Source organism: Lonchura striata, chromosome 6 (assembly GCF_050655825.1).
Source record: "Lonchura striata isolate lonStrDom1 chromosome 6, ASM5065582v1, whole genome shotgun sequence".
Taxonomy (NCBI): Eukaryota; Metazoa; Chordata; class Aves; order Passeriformes; family Estrildidae; genus Lonchura; species Lonchura striata.
Window position 1 is genome coordinate 16,183,657 of NC_140708.1, and position 19,531 is coordinate 16,203,187.

The window sequence follows — 19,531 nt, forward strand, 5'->3', positions numbered from 1 at the left end:
AGCTGGTCTATTTCCATCAGACTCATTCCCTAAGCACTAAGTCAGTTAAATTATCAGGCATGTAAAAAAACACATACTGGTACACAATTTCACAACATTGTGATACCTTTACACTAAAGTGAATTTTATCCCCATTCTCCATCCCTCAGAAAGGAGCAAGTTTAATAGAACACAATTAAGCAGCTTTTCGTGCTCTTCAGCACATTTGTTCTCCCTGACTGCACTTGGCTGGCTTTATTTTGACTTAATCTCACTGACCTGTTTTAGGTTATCATATTTTTCCTCTTATCTGTTTTCAGTCAGGGTTCTTCAGCCATTTTTCTTGTTGACTCCACAGGGCATAACATCAACCACAAGCCAATAGGATCTGCTTTCTACCCACAGCTTTCTCCAAACACACTTTTTCCTGTATTCCCTCCTTGGTAGATTTTAATTACCCAAGGATAAATCCAAAAATTACAAAAATACAGAATTGCTTTCTCCCTCCTAAACAGCCCCCATTTCACAGTCAATTGCCCTTTTTTTCTCACCATAAAAATGTATCAATTTGGGTTACCACCAGAATATCAGTATCTCCCTTTACCAGGGCCTCTTCTGAGCCTGCATTTCTCTACTAGTTTTTTGAAGACTTCTTCTGTCCATCTCAGTTTCTTTTTCTACTTTACTGCTAAGTGATTTCTTTACCTCATTAAAAAAAAAAAAAAAGCCATGCATGACACCACATCAAAGAGAGCATTTGTGGCTGTCCTACCTGATTTATGACAATTAAGAGAATTTTAGACATGGATTACAGAAAGTTTTTTAAATCCTTGTGATTAATAGAGAACATTAATGTAAGTACTAGCCAGTCAGGCTTAAATTCCTGTTTTCATCAGCCCTTCCACCTATGGCTCAAGCTAGACAGTGAAAATCTCCTTTAAATCCTGCTGCTTTCTCATATTCTTTGAATAGTAAAATATTCAAAGGTCCAGCCCACAGGATCATGGACACTGAATACTTTCAGGAGCTCAGGATGGGCCGATGCAGTCCAGGAAAGCTGCAAAAGCAATGAGCAAACTGTGGGGACAACACAGTGGGCTTTCCCCTGTTTTCAAGTTCTAGGCAATAGGTATTTTTAGTGCCCACTTATGTATTTCTCCATTAACATTGAGAAAAATTACCCATAGTCTAGACCAGAAGAAAAGAATATTGGGGAAAATATGGGCCTCTTCCAATTCTGAAAGTGCATGGAAGGAGATACTTCAATGCCCAGGTAATGACAGGGCTCCAGCTTTCTAGGAAAAACTATGCTCATACATTCCTGCTCCCTTCCCCATTGAAGAGAGTTGCTGAAGAATGTAGAGGGGAACAAGAGTTGAAAACCAGCCAGGACTGGAGTTGTTCATAATTATATCCCTTTCATCCTCAGGATATTAGTTTTAAATTCTCTCCCCAGGTCCTTTTTAATCTCATGATTTTTGTCCTACATCTCATCACCCCTGAGTGCAGTGACAAAGACACAAAATCTATCTTTTAACATGGCCATAAGTGACTTTCCATGGAGACACTGATAATAGCTTATCTGATTTATAGGACAATTTCCTTGCCATGGGTTTGAAAGTCTGAAGAGATGGAGGATCTGTTCCTCCAATACTCTATTTCATGTACCAAGATAAGATAGTTCTATTGGAAAGAATATAAGATAGCCCGGTCCCAAAACAGTTGCATGACTTTCTAGAGATGAAATAAAATAATTCACCACTGGAGAAATTAAAAAAAAAATAATCTTGCCTTGGATTGAATTGTACCTTTCTTCTCCCTTCCCTGGTAACAAAATCAAAAGCAGCAGCTTTTGCTACCCTTGGTTACAGCAAAATGCTATAATCATGTAGCTGCACCACTCACAGCTGGCAGGAATGTATTTGACCTTACAGGCTTTATTTGCTCTTAACACACATACACTCACCAGCCCTCCTGGAGTTCTCCATCCCCAGTTTGCACCTTTATGTTTCATATGAAACAAATTTAATATCACATTCCCAGACAAGGAGACCTGGAGCTTTATTTCAGCTACTATACAGTCATACTTCTACTCAGCATAGAGGCACATTTATTACCATAGGTTCATTTAGGATGTGCCACAACAAACCAGGAATTATTTTATCTATTTTAGGGAAGCGCATTAAAAAATACTGTGAGAAAATGGAGACTTACAGCTACATGATTTTGCAGGCTGCCACACTACCATGAATGCAGGTCAACTTTTCACTTCGTTTTTAATTACATTGCTAAACAGACACAACAGCTGTTTTGCAGAATTTTTAGTGGAAATTTTACTTTCTTCAGGCTACATCATGTGCTTTTCAGCTACTCTTGATGTGCAGAACTCTTGGAGTTTCTCAACCCCAACCCTCATCCCTCAGCTGTTGAGGGATGTTGACTGTTGTTAACACAGGATACGTCAAAATAGACACTTATGTTTCCTGCCCTGGTGATACAATACAATTTCAGAAAACCACAGTCAAGAGAAGTCCAGATGACAATTTCAACAAGAAAAAAAAAGGAATGAGTTATTTTCTCTCTCAATCCAAAGTTACTTTGAGGCACTCAACTCTAGTCCATGTTCTACAAGCTAAATTACAAATTCAACATAAATATTTTAATGACTTTAAGTGCAATTAAATAAGAGGAAACTTCCACCAAACCCTGTGGAGTTGATTACTATAAGTTATGAAAGCATACCTGGGAAAGGCTATATAATGTTTTCTTTTGCTGCTCTTTAATCATCTGTTACTAAAGACATTAGACAAAGCTAAATAGACCTCTATTGTGAATAACTACCCCAATTTTATAGTCTGAAATGAGTATGAAAAATGCATTATCTTATTTTTCTGTTTTGAATCATGCTGATAATAAGCCATGGAAGAACCTTCTAAAGTGTACTAAAAGTAAGTGACAAAAGAATAGTTTTAGTATGTGAAATTACTGAAGGATGAGGCAGCAAAACACAAGGCATTTGACTAGATGAAGTTGCTTCAAGCCCTCAAATTGGCTCATGCAGACCTCACACAGCTCAGGACCCAAACAAGAACAAGTAATACCAAGAGCAGCATTTACATTGAAGTATAGAATCTATACTTCTTCTAAAAAAAAAAAAAAAAAAATCATTTCTACACATGTGAGTGGCTATAAAAAGGAAAAAATCAGAAGCCATTGCTGTTTTAGAAGGACAAAATCAGCTGCTGAAAGAAGATTAATGGGATTCTCTCACTCCCTGAGGACTTTATTGGTCAAAACTAGCACTGAGAATTGATACAGCAGTGGTCCAAGGGATCCCAAAGCTCACTCCTCGTGGCTCTTTCCCCACTGCAGAAGTCAGATGAAGTTGCTGTGCTGCAGCACATGTTCTGCACTATTGTCTCTGCTCTCATTAGGATGATCAAAAACCAACTCCCACAGCAAAAGTCTGGTTCCTATGCCTCTTACTCAGTATCTTATGTACAGATTTATGTGTGAATTAATAACCTATGCCTTCAGCTCAAGAACAAAGCCTTTTGTACCTCAGTCTCAAGAGATTTCTAAACTCAGGCCCTGCAGACATTATGTGCCCATTTCCCTCTCTTCTACAGTGAATTACTAAAGCTGAAGAGTGATATTCTAGCAAAAATGCTGATTCAAGAGAACGACTAGTATTCCTTCAGAGCATGTTTATTCTGCTAAAAGCCTGCTCAGAGGCCAGGGGGGCAGGCAGTCCCTGCTGTGTGAGCAGCTGGCTGGCACCCTTCAGCCTGGCTCCCGCCGGGCAGCACACACAGCCCTGGCTGGCCAGGAGCCACTTCTGCACAGCAGCTGAAACAAACCCTTCTGCTGTGCCTCTGCTCCACCCTGCCAACCATCTAGTCCAGTTTGGGATGAGACAAAGTGCCAGCACCCCAGAATTCTCCACAAAGGACAGTTTTAGTCTCAATCTGTGTATGTTCTAGTGTCTGCTTCGCTGCCCCTGCACAAGCATGGATTTAAACACAAGGAGTACTGAGGAATCAATCCCAAGCTGGTTACATTAATCAAGTTTTTATGAATAACAAGCATGATAAAATTCTGAGCTCCTGAGAAAAGGGTTCAGTATTTTAACACTGTTATAGTTAAACGCTGCTTTCTGTGAGGCTTTTGTAAGTAACTCTTCACTCAGCTACCACTCATACTTCTCATTTCAAAATACTACAGCCTGAAAACAGAGGACTTTTACAAAGACTTTGTCATCATGCAGATGGTGCTATTCTACTCTCCGTTCCCTGGAGAAATGACAAAGCATCCAGATTTCTAGTTACCACCATACTGACCCAATGAGACACCAGTATAGACTGTCCCCTGTTATTTGTAAAACAACCTCCTCCATCTTAAGAACTCCAATTGTCTTTCCACAGCTTTAAAGATCCTAATTAGACATATTCTAGAAATGTATTTGCAAACATCACTATTGCTCTAATAGAGAACACAGGACTAGAAGTCAATCTCACAGGCTTCTAATTTACTTCATGTTGCTCAATCAGCAGCTGTAGCCTTCTGCCCACTCCCACCAGATCTTTGTTTAAGATCAAAGCTGATTCAACTGTCAGATTGCTCAGGTGCTTTGGGTTTTTTCTGGGTTTTTTTGTGCTAAAAAGCTGCATTTTACTGGACTTCAATTACACAAAAATGATTAATTCCGCAGGAGAACTTGACCTGGTGAATTCAGCCTTTTTTCTGCAGATGCCAGCTTCTGTAAAGCACAAAAGCAAAACTGTTTTTAAATAACTGCTTTTAATTTTTTAAGCCAAATAATTTTTCTTTTCAATAGGCAGTAACAGCTTTCAATTATGTTCTACTTAAACTCCTTTACTTCATCCTCTTTTCAAAACAGATCAGGACACTTCTGTTCCTCAGAAGTTCCTGTATGCACTGATTTCGTGTGTTTTCATTTTTAAAAAAGCTCACATTAATTAATTGATACATTAGGGACAGAAAATATAGTGAGTTCAGCAAATAAAAATAAGAGTTCAATTATTAATCCTCATGAAATAATTTCTGAGGCATGACTCATGAGTCAGCATTTTCAATGAAACTGTTTGTAAAGCAGAAATGCAATTTTACTACAGTTTTGATAACATCCCACATCATACCCTGTTATACATTAACTACTTCAGACATCAGGGTTTTTTTTTTTTAAATCTTACATCAATTTCAGCCACTTTAGGTCTTTTTGTTTTCAGAAAGCAGATGGAGGAATCTTCATATTAAAAGGACAGAAAAATTCTAACAAAGCAAGAAAATAAATGGTAACTTGCTGTCAGAATTGGATGCTATACTACAGAGTTTATAAGAGATTAAAAGACAATTCACATCATTAACTGTGACATGCAGAATATCATTGAGATCAGCAACAGCATTAATAAAGTTGGAAGCAATAGGAGTGGGATGAGTTTACAAAAACAGTTGCAAGGAATATGGGAAATTAAAATGCAGAAATCTGATCTCTGCACAGGTAAATTGTAGGATTATAGTAAAGCACAGAGATACTAAACACGGACATGATGAGAAAGGACAGTCTGACTTTTGTGGAGGTGAACCTCCACAACCTCTCTCTGAACATATTTTTAAGAAGCTGGTAAGAAGGTCAATAAAGGAGATACTGTTAGTGCATTTCAATGTCTACAAACCTTTCAATAACCTTTATCTAAGTTATCTTGGGATATGAGAGGTGATTATCTGGTGAAGTCTGGAGAGGTGAATAAAGGCTGCTTTTACAATAGAAAGCCAAAATTATTAGAGGTTACCTTTGCTGTAACCTGTGTAATTCAATATATTCATAAATGACCTAGAAATAGCAGAATGGTAAGGAGTTGTTTTATTATTTGGACTGCTCAAATTTTACTGTAGAAAATTGCAGGAAAATCATATCATCCTGTGTGACCTGGGATAAAGAGGCATATCCAGTTCAGTGTCTGCAAATGCAAAACAACCTACATGGGGAAAAGATGGCCAGATTATAAATGATGGTGGGGTTTAAGTTACCTCCCACTGCCTGGAAGATAAGAGATCATTTTGATTAACTGCACAGAAGCCATTCTCAAATAGACATAGAATTAACAGAGTAGAAAACAAGACAATCTTTGTCCGAATCCCAGTCCATCTGAGTCTTGAGAACACTTTCAAATTCTAGATCCTCCTGAAGAATAAAAGTGAGCTGGAAAAATATTCAGTCAAGTTATCAAATTTTCTATAAATACTAAGCAAATTGGCAGAGGAATTACAAAGGAGGACTATAATAAAACTCCATCTGATTATGACAGACATGGAAGAGCTAATATATTGTGAAGGATAATCCCTTTCTCTTACAACAGCAACTCAAAGGCCATCAACTTTGACCTTTTTGGTAAATGTTTTAAAACAAAGGGAACTATCTTCCTCTTACAACAGTGAAACCACGGAACTGTGTGACAGAAATAAAAATTATGAATTAGCTTATACAGGTAAAAAAAAATCTAAATAAAAGTTGATCAACACGTAGTAGATGTATATTGATGTAAATACTAGGAATGTTTCTAAAGGCCAAAGTTGCCAGAAACAAAAGGAGAAGTATTTTACCTCATTTATTTCTTGCATAGTTTCAGGGCCTGCTACTGGCCACTGCCACAGTAGATAGATAGTTGAGCTGCAAGTATTGTATTTACCATAAACTTATTTAGAAATTACAGGCTTGATTTGGGTCCTGCAATTACTCCTCTCTCCTCCCCACCTCAAACTCTGCTGCAATATGTAAATTTCTGTTTCCACATAGAATTTATCCCTGCATGTTTATGCCTTCTCCAGAGCTATGTGCTGTCTGAGAAGTGACCATGCCTTTGACCTCATGCTCTTGGAATAAATGAGCATATTTAGATCTTCATCCCTCAGGAAATTATTTTATAATAAGATATTAGCACTGAAAAGCACTACCACAAGGAACTCAATATTTTCCCTGCTGGCTCACCAAAGTTTTCTATCCCATTCTGTTTAGAAACCCTGAATAATCACCTGGAACACCTTGGGCTTTGTGGTGATGGCACAGAAGCTGAAGATCAGATCCTTGAAAGTTTGAATGGGATTCTCCTGGCTATTACTGAAGATAGTTAAGTATCACTCTGGGTCATGAATTAACCATTTGCACAACTCAAAAGAATTCATGGCAGGTTTTGTTTATTGTGATAATATATTTCAAGAAGTGATTGCTGCTGAACTATAGCTGTCCTCAAGCTGTGTTTCTTTCTTTCTCTCTGTATAAAACTCACAAAATTACCTGTCACCAGATAAAGTTCCTGGTCACTAAAATACCAAACATTCCAGGGAAATTCCAGGTTTAATATTCTGTTTATTACAAACTCCTAGGATTAATTTAGGATGACCCTATCAGGTCAGGCATTTTAAAAGTAGTTTCTAGGCTACTTATACAAAAGTCCCTAAAGCCTTTGCACATTCTCCTAAAATGACATAAACCTGCATTTATGTGAGTCTCCTGGCAGATGGTGATTTACTATCTTCAGGACAGCTGGCCATATTTTTGATAAAAAAAGGCCAAGGGAATTGTCTGTTCTAATTGCTAGTCTAATAAAAGATGCTGTGCCTACCTACAGAATTAATTGTTAGGCCATACCTCAGGAATAGCATCTTAATCCCTGACTTCCCATGCCTTATGCAGGCATCCTTTTATAGTCAGAGAAGATGAAACTGTTTTCCTCTTTGCCTTGCCACCCCTGCTTCAATTCAGCACAAAGCAGAGTAATCAGCTGGAGCCACACTTGCTGCAATTCAAGCAGATGACTGTGCCCATATATTCAGACTCAGACAGCCTTTAAGAACCTTGTTAAATCGGGGCTTGGATCCCACAGATAGCCACTCAGAACTCTAGGAAACAAAGGCACATGTGAATAAAACAGCTGCAAACCTACTGCAGGTACTGCTAACACTCTTATCACTGCAGAGCAGAGATCCTTCCACCTACTCAGAGGGAGTAAGATCTTCCCAACTTTGGCAAAAATCCTGAAGGGCAATCCACGATGTGCAGTGAAGGCAGCCCATGTGCTCTCAGAGATAGCCAAAAATGGTGAGTCGTGCTCAAATACTACTACAAGGCATTTTACAGCACATTAGCTTCATGTTTTCACTCTTGAATTTTGTTTCACGGCTACCAGCTACTCCTATGGCAATTGTTTTATTCCTACGTGGCAAAAGCCTGGAATTCCCTCTCTTTTTTCTACACAGAGGAAATGAAGAAACCATGTATTGAAGCAGATTTGGTTCTAACACTGATACCTTTGCTAGAGAGCACAGACCAAGAAATGCTGCTCCATGCTGGGAGGGCCATTGGCCGTATCTGTTACCATAACCGTAAGTATCTACTGAAGAGAATCTGCTTTTCCCTGGCTCTAAGGCATTCTTTAAAAGGCATTGTAACTCATAATAACTTTATGAGACCTGAGCACATATGCACCTCAGCCTCCAGTTAGGTATGCAATTCACAGAGCTCACAGACACCTGGCTGAATGCACCCCAAGCACTGCCTGAACTCTGGGCTTCCCCCATACATTTCTGACTTCAAGTGGCACAAATCTGTCAGAACTGCTTTGAAATCACAAGAGGAGCAGAGCCTCACACGTATCTTAACCAATTGTGCAGACTTGCCTTGGGTCCAAATCCTGAATGGCTTGGACATCCTACAAAGTAATAAGAACATCTATAAAGCAAAGCACTTGTTCAAAAAGTGCGTTAGGAAAAAAAGAGATAAAAATACTGAGATATTTATCTCTGCAAGGAATGGATTTCTCTAAGAACCACTGCTTGCATGCAGGAGATCTTTGTGCTCAAACTTCCCTGGACACCAGCTTACCAGATGGTCTCACAAGTTAAAAAATTTTCATTTACTTGCCCAGAACAGTTTAAGTTTTTTTTTTACCTTTAACTCCCAGACTGCCCAAAAGATCTATTCTATACTGAAAGTAATATGGAAACTTTCACCCAGTATCTTGTATCCATAACTCTCTGCCTTCAGTCTCTTTTCTCTAATCCTTCTAGTGTGGATCTGCACAACTTTACTTAGAAATTTGTGGGTTTGCCTCCTTCACTATTCTTGTGACTAAGCTCCCTGTGAGTTACATGTATTGGTCAGGGAATGACACAATAGTCTAAAAAAACTTTTCCCTGTAATTTCCTTCCCAGCTCATGTAACTGCTGTACACAGCAGTGCTGCAGCATATGGCCATCCTGCACATCTGCTCTCCTTCTGGCAGAGCACAGGCCCAGCACAGATTTGCCAAGACAACTGTGACATGCTTTAATAAATCCTATCACCAACACAGCAATAAATGCATCAAAGAGAAGAAAAATTAACTTCACCAATTCCCTGTCTGAATTTCAATTGCTGTGCTACAATAGCACCAGACCCTTCCTGGTGTCTGCCATGCACTCTGTCACACGAGCAGCAGCCCAGCTCTCAGCAAGGCACTGCTGCAAAAGCAATGCCATTGTGCTTTTAAGCAACCATCACCGTCCAACTTTGTATCTTACAGTTCTTGGTACCATCAAAATAATTTCAGATATTAAGCTTCCATTCATTACAAAAAAACTACAAAAAGAAAGAAAACAGTTATCAGGGTTTTCCTCAGGAAGCACACGTGGATGGAGACAGTGACTTAATACCTTAAGTCAAAGACAAACCAGGAGGTTTAGCAAAAATCTGTCCCAAAGCTGCATTTCCTCCACACACATATTAGCATGGAGCCACCACCAAAAGCTTTACAAATTCTAACATTGTGAGAAAGAACCTGACTACCTTGCTGCTAAGCATCCCAGCTGGACCCTTTCCACAGGTTTAATCAGTACCTGATTTAACCACCTTAAACACCTCTGCTTCTCTGACCAGGTAGCCTTCAGGAAGAGCTGGTGAAGGTTGGAGTGATCCCCTCACTGGTCCGAATATTAACTGACTATGCAGACAGTGAACCTCTTGTCCACGTTGCTCTATTGGCCTTGTACAATCTGGCAGACCTTGGTAAGTAAGGTCTTTTTTAAAGTTGGTTTTTCGTTTCTGCATCTTAGAGAAAATCATCATCAAGTCCACACTGTCACTGCCTTTCCATGCCCACACATTTGGGGACTTTGTTTGTTTTCTCCTTTGTTTTTGGGGTGGGGTAGGGCTGGTATTTGGGCTTTGTTTTAAAACATTAATGATATCTAATCAGGAACTGGCCACAGTGTCTGATATGGATTGGAGAAATAACTACTCTTTTATGGAGTGCCAGCAATTACTTATACTGCATTATAAAAATTAATTTTTAACAGCCAGCTTTTGACCCCAAATGAAGAGATGGCATAACTTTATATGATAAATTGACATTTCAAACTACTTCAGATTTGGTACATTAAAAGCTTGTTTATTAAAACTTAATTTCTATTTAATAATTAAGTTTCTAAACCTTACTGAAACAGTTACCATTTCAATTTCCACAATTTTCCAAGAAAGAGCATCTCTCTACTAATTTAAAACATATTTGCCCTACTTTACACAAGTTGTGAGTAGTAATGGAAGAAAAAGATCAAGTACAAAATTATGATCACTATATATGGTCTGGCTAAAATTTGATCTACTGCTTCCTGCATTTAGGGGGCTATGCAGGGAAGGGACATGATATCACACTGTCACATTATCATCTAAGGAGGTCTGTCCTTGTTATATCAGTTCCATTATTTAATACCATATTCAATTGAAATGTATTCTATGTCAAACAGTGGCAAGCTTTGCTAACACCCATCCTGCAAATGTTTAGGATGCCAGCAAGACTAGAAGCACCTAATCAAGGCAAAAAATATACTGCTACAGCAAACTGACATGTTATATTAATAGCCAATTGTTATATTAAATAATCATACTACAGACAGACTTGTACACATCAGTGAGATTTAAGCCAGGATCAATTTGCTACCTATGAGGTCTACAGAAGTTACAGAAAAAACAGCTAAAGAACTTTGGGGGGAGAAGGGATAGAGTTCTGCTGTCTCAGTGCTGTCCAAAGAAACAGAAGAGTTTACAAGAACAGAAAAAGCCTTCAAAAACAGTGCCTAATCACTTCAGATCATAGGGAGATATTTTTAAATGTTTAATCAAATTTTAAAAAATCGAAATCCTGACTTTATCACATACACAGATTCAGCCAAGAAAGCTCTAAGCATGACAAAAGTTGCTGAACAACTGGTGAAACAACTGAGGAGAGCAGAGAGCCATGAGAAGCTAGAAATTGTCTTTGAGGTCCTGCAAGCACTTGCAGAAAATGGTAAGGCTCCTTTTGGTCTGGGTGGAGCAAGGGGAGACTGGGTATTGTACTGGCTTAAGGCCTGGGTTCCAAGTTTGCCATGGGATCCTGCTAACAGTACCAGCAATCCTTTTGGGAGAAATAAGCCCCAAGATCATATGAGATCCTGGCCCAAACAACACATGAACAGGTGAGACATGAAAGAAAGGAAGGAGAGAGTACCATTCCACCATTTCAGTCAATCCAAAAGTCAGCAGATTCAAACTTATTCTCCATGGTTGATTAAGAGGAAAGCAGCAACACAGCTATTTTTTTTTTTTTTTAATTTTAAAAATCAGAACAACTGGGTACCGGTTCAATCCCTGTCTGGGCCATTTACCTAAGAGTTGGACTCGCTGCTCCTTGTGGATCTCTTCCAGCTCAGAATATTCTGTGATTCTGTGAAGATGCACACTCTAAGCAGCAGTACAAACACTGACACTGCTCCACTACAAATATCTCAATATCTGGCACAGATTTTAAAGACACGAAAGTTCATGACTGGCAACACAAGAAATGTCAAAGACCAATGCAGAAAGCTTTGCTCATTCTGCCTTGTGTCATCCTAGCTCCAGAAAGCTGTTACAAGCAAAACCAAAACAGTGACTACACCTGAAAAACAACTGGCTAAATTTCAAGGATTTAGCTTTCTAGTTTGAAATGCTTCCAAAAAGAGCCAAGAATCTTTTAGTGTGCTTTTACTGTGATCTCTACAGATGCTCTGAAAGTGCAGTTGGTGGATGCAGGTGTGCCAGAGGTGCTGTCCGAGATCCTGCTGAGGCTCCAAGGCAGTTCCCAGGCTGAAGATACATGCATTATGAAGGCTGCATCAGATCTCATTGTCTCTCTGCTTCTTGGAGGTAAAAAGGGGAATATTACAAGCCAGGTACATAAAGAACCAACATCCAAAAGTCTCTTTAGCAAAAGAGTTTCCATTTTTGTTGGCTTCTTTTACTTAAACAGGGACCTATTCACAATCTCTTTTATCATCTTTGCAGGAATTCTTCTCAGGCATGACACTTTTCATTTCTATAACCTATAGCCCAGTGCTTGTGCCTAACAGTAACTTAGTTTATATTACTGCTATGCTGCACTTTGGGCAATACAGATTAAAAAATAAAATATCAGGAACTGGCCACTTACACTGCATCCCACCACTCTCAACCCCAAAGCAATCAACAACATAAAGGTCTTCAATAATTAACCTTAACAACAAACTAAGTCATCACTGACTGACAGAACAGCTCAGTTTGGGGGCTAATTATAATCAGATATGAAATAGTCTCTATTTCTCATAACACAAATAAGTACTTAGAGAAGATTTTTCCTAAGGGCTCCATCACCTCTTAGAACAGAGATATTTGCAACACATCTAGATACTTGCAGGTACCAAGACAGGGGCAAGGCTTATTGCTAATTTTACAAAAGAAATTGTAAAGTTGGTCGTTCTCTACCCTTCAAAGATGGAAAGCCACTGTTTGTGAGTGCAGAGAAAACCAACACTATCAGATTTCACTACTCCCTAGTTCTGAAATAGTTAATTTCCGTTCTGCAGACTAGAGACTTGCATGCTTTTAAGTTACAGATGCTACTGATACTAAAATAATTTGGGGGGCATAATCATAAAAAAGGGGTGATCATATATGCAAGCCTTTGCACTTTTTCTTTTTTTGCTGAACCACACTTTATTAGAGCGGAGACTCTGGAAATACTTAATGCCAAATACGTTTGTTAGAAATAAAAAACAAAACCCCACACACCAAAAAAACCACCAAAAACACAGAGGAAAAAACAAACAAACAAAAAAAATTCAACATAGTTACTGCTGGTTTATGTTTTAAATCACTTTTAGGAAGGGAGGTTTGCTCAGACATTGAGATAGGAAGAAATCTCAACATAAGGCATTTGATCTTTCAATTCCTATTATAGAAAGCAATGAGCCTTTATACTCTGCAGAGAGAAAGAGATATTCTTATGAGCAGGCTCCTGGAAAGCATGCTGTGCTCAGTCAATCAGCAAAAGATCCTCCCCACACTTCCTGTCCTGTCTCACTGATCACCACTGTATTGGCTTCAAACTCAATTAACAAAATTGCTCAACTTTGTGTGCATATTCTCAGTTCAGTCAGAGAGAAAAAGTGAAAGATTTGCACCAGGCTAAGCCTGGGAAAAAGTCCAGGAAGAATTTAAACAATCTATTATCTTGTTTTCCATTCATATTGTTTTTAGATATGTTCTACCACAGTGACCTAAGTCCAAATGTACCAATCAAGTGATATGATTTACTTTAAAACCAATAGAATTAATGTTCACAATGTTCTCTATAAAAGAGAGAAGAGCTTTTGAATAAAATCATTCTTTGCCTTCTGAAGACAGAATCTCTTCATTCCTGTCCCTGCCTTACCAGCTACATTCTGCATTAATAGGTGCTTAATTATTAGAAAAAAATCCCTCACATCTGTCTTAATGTTGGTTTTGGGGTTTTTTTTAAAGCAAGCTATCATCCACACATCTCTTCACCTCCACCTCACAACCTTTCTAGACTCCCTTTCTTCCTTGCCCTGTACCTTGCTCTGAATCAGCCATTGTGCATCATGGCTCTACAAAGGCCACAGAAGTGCCCCCAGTGCCTTTAACTGGCTATTTCAATTTACTCAGCTGAATGGCTTGCTTTGTCACTCATTCTTCTCCCCCCATCCTCCCCACAACAGCACTAGATGTTTCATGTGGAAGAAGTGAATAATCCCTCTCATGCCTCAGTGTGTGCCACTGATGTATGCACAGCTTTTAATCTGAGAGAAAAAAAATCCTATGGAAATCTGTTCTGAGCAGCAAATGACTTCTAGGCAGTGAAAAGATGACAGACAGCTTTTGCAGCTATGAAAAGTGGCTGTTCCTATCAGACTTTAACTATGAGCCATTAAATTGAATGTTCTGCTGCTATCCAAGCAAAAACTCCATTGGAGAGAAAAGCAATTTGGAGCTCTGTGACAATCAAAGCAAGGCAACCACTAATGGGCTCTGCCTATTTGCACTTTACTACATGAGGGGAAAAAAAAATGTTCTGACATTCTTCAGTTTGAGAGGTGGGGGAAGGAGAGAAATTAAGTTCAATTAAGGTTGGTCTATATGAAGATCAAAATCTTTTCCCTGTAGAATTTTATCAGACCAAAAGAGGTGACCTGTTTCTATGGAACCTGTTTTTAAAGAGGACTAGGCAATTTTCCTCATATACTCTGATCTCCAAAGATTAGGACTAGGCAAGAGAGCACTTGAAGAATGACAAGCAAAACCATCAACTTTAGAGAATATATGCATAAAATGGTATCAAAAGATTTCTGTGTGAGTAGAATCCTAACTACTTCACAGAGTTCTCTCATGAAAATATCCAACTACATTTTACAAGCATTTGACAAATTCTGATCTAACATATGTAAGAATACAGAGGAAAAACAGGTTACTAAGTGAAATGTTAAGAGATGAAGAGAATAATAGGCGAAAGATAACAGAAGTGTCTACGACTTTGAGGTGGAAATAACATCCAAACCATGAGAAGTATTGTTGCACACAGATTTTTTTTTTTTTTTAAATACCTTACTGCTGAATTACCAGCTAAGCCTCTAAGTTCCCATAAGAAAGAATCAAAGGAATGAGAAAGGTTCTCTTCTGGTAAGAGAACCATTTGCACCTACAAAAAAGGAGTCTGTCCCATGAGAATCCACAAAGAAAATATGTAAACACCTGGGTAAAGAGAGTCTTAACACAAACACACAAGCATTTTCTAACTAATTAATTGAGTGGAAATAAAGTTATGAACCAACTAGAGTTATACACGAGGTCTTGAAAACTATAAAAAATGGGCTTTAACATTTGGCTTTTCTGCATGAAGAAACTGAGTCCCATCTGCTTATTACTGCAACAAAGTACTGGAGCTACTGTTGGCCAGACCATGTATTTGCATGAGGTGTGTACAGTTCCATGGATAACCCTTTATTCCAGGTGAATACATCTTTGTATTTCATGTTCACACTGTTTTGCCATTTTTAATAAGCAGCTTTCACAAGGTAAAAGCACACAATAAGGAAGTGAGGCATAACAAACTGCATAAAGCAAAATACAGAAAATTATTTTCCAAATGGCATCTTCAAAACACTTCCTTCAGAAAGGATCCCATCTGTAGCATAGAGGGCTTCCTTTGGCTCTTTAGCAGAACTCCCATTTCCTAGGTGAGCTAAGCAGCTTCTGAAAACAAAGCTGCCACACCTATATGGAGCAAATTCCCAAAGACAGGAGGTGAGATCCAGACATGCACTGACAAAATACTTGCAGAGCATTGCTGGGCAAAGTGGTAGTTTTTTTGAATGTACAAATCTGCACTTTCATTGGGATTTAATAAATGAGATCTCTCCAGGTCAACTCATATTTTCTGAGCTTCATGTGAGTGTAACACAAAAAGACTTCTCATTTCAGAAAATGGGTTTTTCAAGAGAGGTAAGAAAAACCTGGCTCTGATTCTTTCAAGGAGTTGTTAATGACTATTTAGTTCATAGAAAACAAAGAATAACAGGAGTACAGAACTAGTAATCAGATTTACCATTGGTGGGTAAGATCCCTGGTTTCACAATAACGCCTTAAATCAGTAGAATAGCAAAGTTAAAGGAGCTGGTGAGAAATGAAAAATGTCATTGGTATTCTACAACATGTGTAGTGGAAAATGCAGCAGCACTGAGGGAAAAGGACTGGGGAATCTATGGTTTTGATTTTGACAGTGATTGTCCCTTGATAGCTCTCTCGAGCTAAGCTCCATTGGAGTCTGTCTCAGCATCAGTTTACAGGTAGCTGATGCTTGCCTCTAAAGAGCTGAAGGTAACAAAAAAACAATGCAAAAGCTACAGTCTTGATCTTAGCAACAAATGAAAATAGTTGAGGCAAAGCCTCCCTGAGTTCTGAATTTGCATCATCGTGTTTCTTACCTCTCTCACCTGCTCGGTTCTGCCTCTCTCTCCAGATGGCAACTGCCTGCGCATGTTCCAGCTGGGAGTCGTGCACCAGCTCCTGGATGTGCTGGAGAAGCAGGTGCAGAGCGGGGACACGTCTGTGCAGCAGGCTGCTCTCAGCGCCCTGCAGAGCCTCGCCGTTCCAGGTGCAGCCCCAGCACAGGTCACCCTGCAGCTCTGCCCAAGCACCAGCACCAGTTTTGGGGGGCAATTGACCTTTTCCCCCTCCCCCATATTTGAATAATTCATCAGGAATTCCTCATCTACACAAAGAGTTGAAATACCATAAAGTGTAATCTCATTACTAGCTGCTGAAGTAGTTTCGTATTAATAGCACACAACAGCTCAAGACAAAAAAAATCAGAACAGGGTTCATGACTTAAAACACAGATAATGGAGTGGTGACATCCTGGTAGGGATGCCCAACTTTCTCTTCTATAAAGCTAATATTCATTCATATTTTACAGAAACAGTAAATCTTAATGTTTTTTGAAGCTGCATTTTAGAAAGCTCAATTCAATTATAAAATATCAACATACAGTGTTTTAATTATCTGTTCTGTTCAAATCTGTTACAAATCATTTTAAATGTTTCCAAGTGTGTGGACACTACAATATACTTTTCCTCATCAATTCATAAAAATATCTGTTAGGTAGTCTCTAACAGAAACACTTCTAGAAACACAAGCTCTATCACTTTCAACAATATAATCTGCTACCTGAAAAAAAAATGAAAGCACTGAGTGGAAATCCATAAACATGAATTAAATATTGGTGAACACTTGGAAATAGACATAGAACTCTTCAATTCAAGCATTGATTTGAAAAGATAACAGATGCTTATAAAACATTTAAAAGTAATTATGATCTAGTAAAAGGAGTCAGTCTTTGCCACTGAAAAACAGGGACATCAAGAGCAAGTTACTTAATAAGGTATGCTTCTCAATTTGCCCAATAAAAGGATGAGGGATATAACAGTTCTCTCCCTAATTTCACTGTCCAATCTTCCTCACCACTCTCCCAAAAATATATGCAGAAGATGAGAAAAAGATTGCTCTGGAGGAAGCAGCTTTTGGCAGCACAGTTAAGCAGTATTAAGTCTTCTCGCAGACAAGCTTCTGATTATTACAAAGGATTTACTGCACCAACCACGAGCAGAGGAAAGCACAGAAACAAAAGCACAAACAACAGGGCATCAGTGAACTCTAATACAAAATGAAAAGCCATTTCTAAGAAATATGGCTGAATAAATCACTTCTGCCCCCCAGTTCAGTTAAGATGAGCTAGCACAGAACAGGCTTCCTCATGTGACTGGGCAAGTGGATGGATAATCAATTACTAGAAAAGGAAGAGGAACAACAATGCTGTGTTTTATTTTTTTTTTTCTGGGCAGGACTAAGATAAAAAGTAACTAAAACTACCCAAGAGCAGCTCCTATGAAAGTTTTAGCCCAAAAGAGAAGTCTAAGCAATCAGGTAGTCCTGACTTGATTTCTGAGCTCGCTAACAAGTTGGACTTTTCACTAGAAGCCTAACACAGCACACAATTCACAGCAGCTATGTGATATCTACATTTTCAAGTGTTTGTGCCCTTACTGAGCCTGACATCAACACTCTTTCCCCTGTTCTAGTTGTCAGCAAGGTTCAGGTGCTGGAGGAAGGCGTCGCAGAGCGGATCGAGGCGCTCCTACGGGCACAGAGCCGCCCCGCGCAGTTCAAGCTCCTGGGAACACTGCGGACGCTGGCGGATGGACGAGGTAGGAACCCGCCAGCCCCCACTGAGCCCAGCCCCAGCTCCCCCCCACCTTACCCTGCAAAACAAGGCTCTGCAGGATGGGCTCAGTGTCCTGCTGACCCAATTCCACTCCATCTGGAGAGCTTCCAGCAGAGATTATTGCCAGAGGCTGCGCTCTTTCCAGACTGCCCCAGTCAGCCTCAGAGGCAGTTGAGAAACAAACCACATGGAACCAATCTGTAGCAGTCAGTGAGAGCAGGCAAAGGCCCAAAAAGATGTTTTTCAGCAGAGATACAGCAGCAAGGCATGAGTATGATGAAAAAGAGACAGGTTTTAGTGTCAAATCACAGGACAGCAAATCAATAAAGAACTAGAGAACATAAAAGGAATAAAGGGAGTTAGCAAGGCAGGAGAAATTAATTTCTACCAGTCCTTCTATACGTGTTGCCAGTTTTATCTTGCTCATGTGGCTCAAATGTTGAATTTACTTTTCATGTCAATGTTTTAGATTATTTACTTGTATTTCATTCAGTTTAACACAGAGGAAGTATGCAAAAGCAACAATAATCTTTCTGTGGATACTGTTGCATTTTGAGAAACGTTCACCATGTAAGAATTACATTAAGATATACTTCAATATCTTAATTTATCCTTAGGCTTACTTAGCTCTTAGCAGACCATGACACAAAACAAATGTCATGCAGTTTAGTAATGTCTTTCATATTGCCAGAGCAGCTGCTCTAGAGTACTAATCAGTACAGGTTCATTGATATGCAGGAATAACAAGTTAAAACTAGAATAGTTATGACCATTTTGTGATGGGAAGTGATAACTGACATGGGACAATTAAGACATCACTTCATTAGCTATATAGAAGAGGATAAAAAGCTCACTCTGCTACATTCCATGCTGCACTCCATTGCACTACTACAGACACCACTTAATATAAGAACTATTTGCATCTTTTATCAAACTAGCATTCATGATCAAAAATTTAGATCTAGTCCTTCTATTAATTTGCACCACTTCCAGTCCAGTGAAAAGCTGCTTTCACTTACATTTCTCTGTGGTAGGAAATGAATATTGCATCTTCTTGTTCTGAGGCTTTGAAGAAGTCATTGTAAAATAACTTTGGAGAAATTATCTCAATTGTGACAAGGTGTTTGATATTTAAAATTGAGCCATCACAGTAACATAAATGTAAATTATCAAACACTAAATTATCTTTTTAAATTTTATTTACCAGTCCCAATACAAACTTGGAATTTGGCACAAGGTACAACTTCTGAATCTGAAACAAATTATCAAAATGCAAAGTAGAATAAAATATGTAGGAGACTCAATGTTTATCTATTCCCACCTTTGAACACACAATTCCCCCACTTTTAATTATCTTCTATTCTGTTTACCCGTAACATTGCCTTTAATTAACTCAGCCTGAAACTCTTATGAACACACATCTA

The 19,531-nt window shown here is 38.9% G+C and overlaps 2 protein-coding genes across 9 annotated transcripts in view; one reads left to right on the top strand and one right to left on the bottom strand.

Annotated features, from left to right (window-relative positions):
* SH2D4B (SH2 domain containing 4B) overlaps positions 1-8,210 on the bottom strand; it is an 89,224-nt gene extending 81,014 nt beyond the window's left edge. For all 8 annotated transcript variants that reach the window (XM_085583327.1, XM_085583322.1, XM_085583326.1 and 5 more), the window contains exon 1: positions 1-8,210. This exon is cut by the window's left edge. The gene's annotated coding sequence lies outside the window, so the exon portion shown is untranslated.
* LOC110474086 (rap1 GTPase-GDP dissociation stimulator 1) overlaps positions 8,134-19,531 on the top strand; it is a 31,540-nt gene continuing 20,142 nt past the window's right edge. The window contains exons 1-6 of the mRNA XM_085583318.1: positions 8,134-8,382; positions 9,914-10,042; positions 11,196-11,321; positions 12,056-12,199; positions 16,347-16,481; positions 17,965-18,090. Coding sequence (XP_085439444.1) covers positions 8,262-8,382; positions 9,914-10,042; positions 11,196-11,321; positions 12,056-12,199; positions 16,347-16,481; positions 17,965-18,090 — 781 coding nt within the window. The 5' untranslated portion in view covers positions 8,134-8,261. The remainder of the gene's footprint in view (positions 8,383-9,913; positions 10,043-11,195; positions 11,322-12,055; positions 12,200-16,346; positions 16,482-17,964; positions 18,091-19,531) is intronic.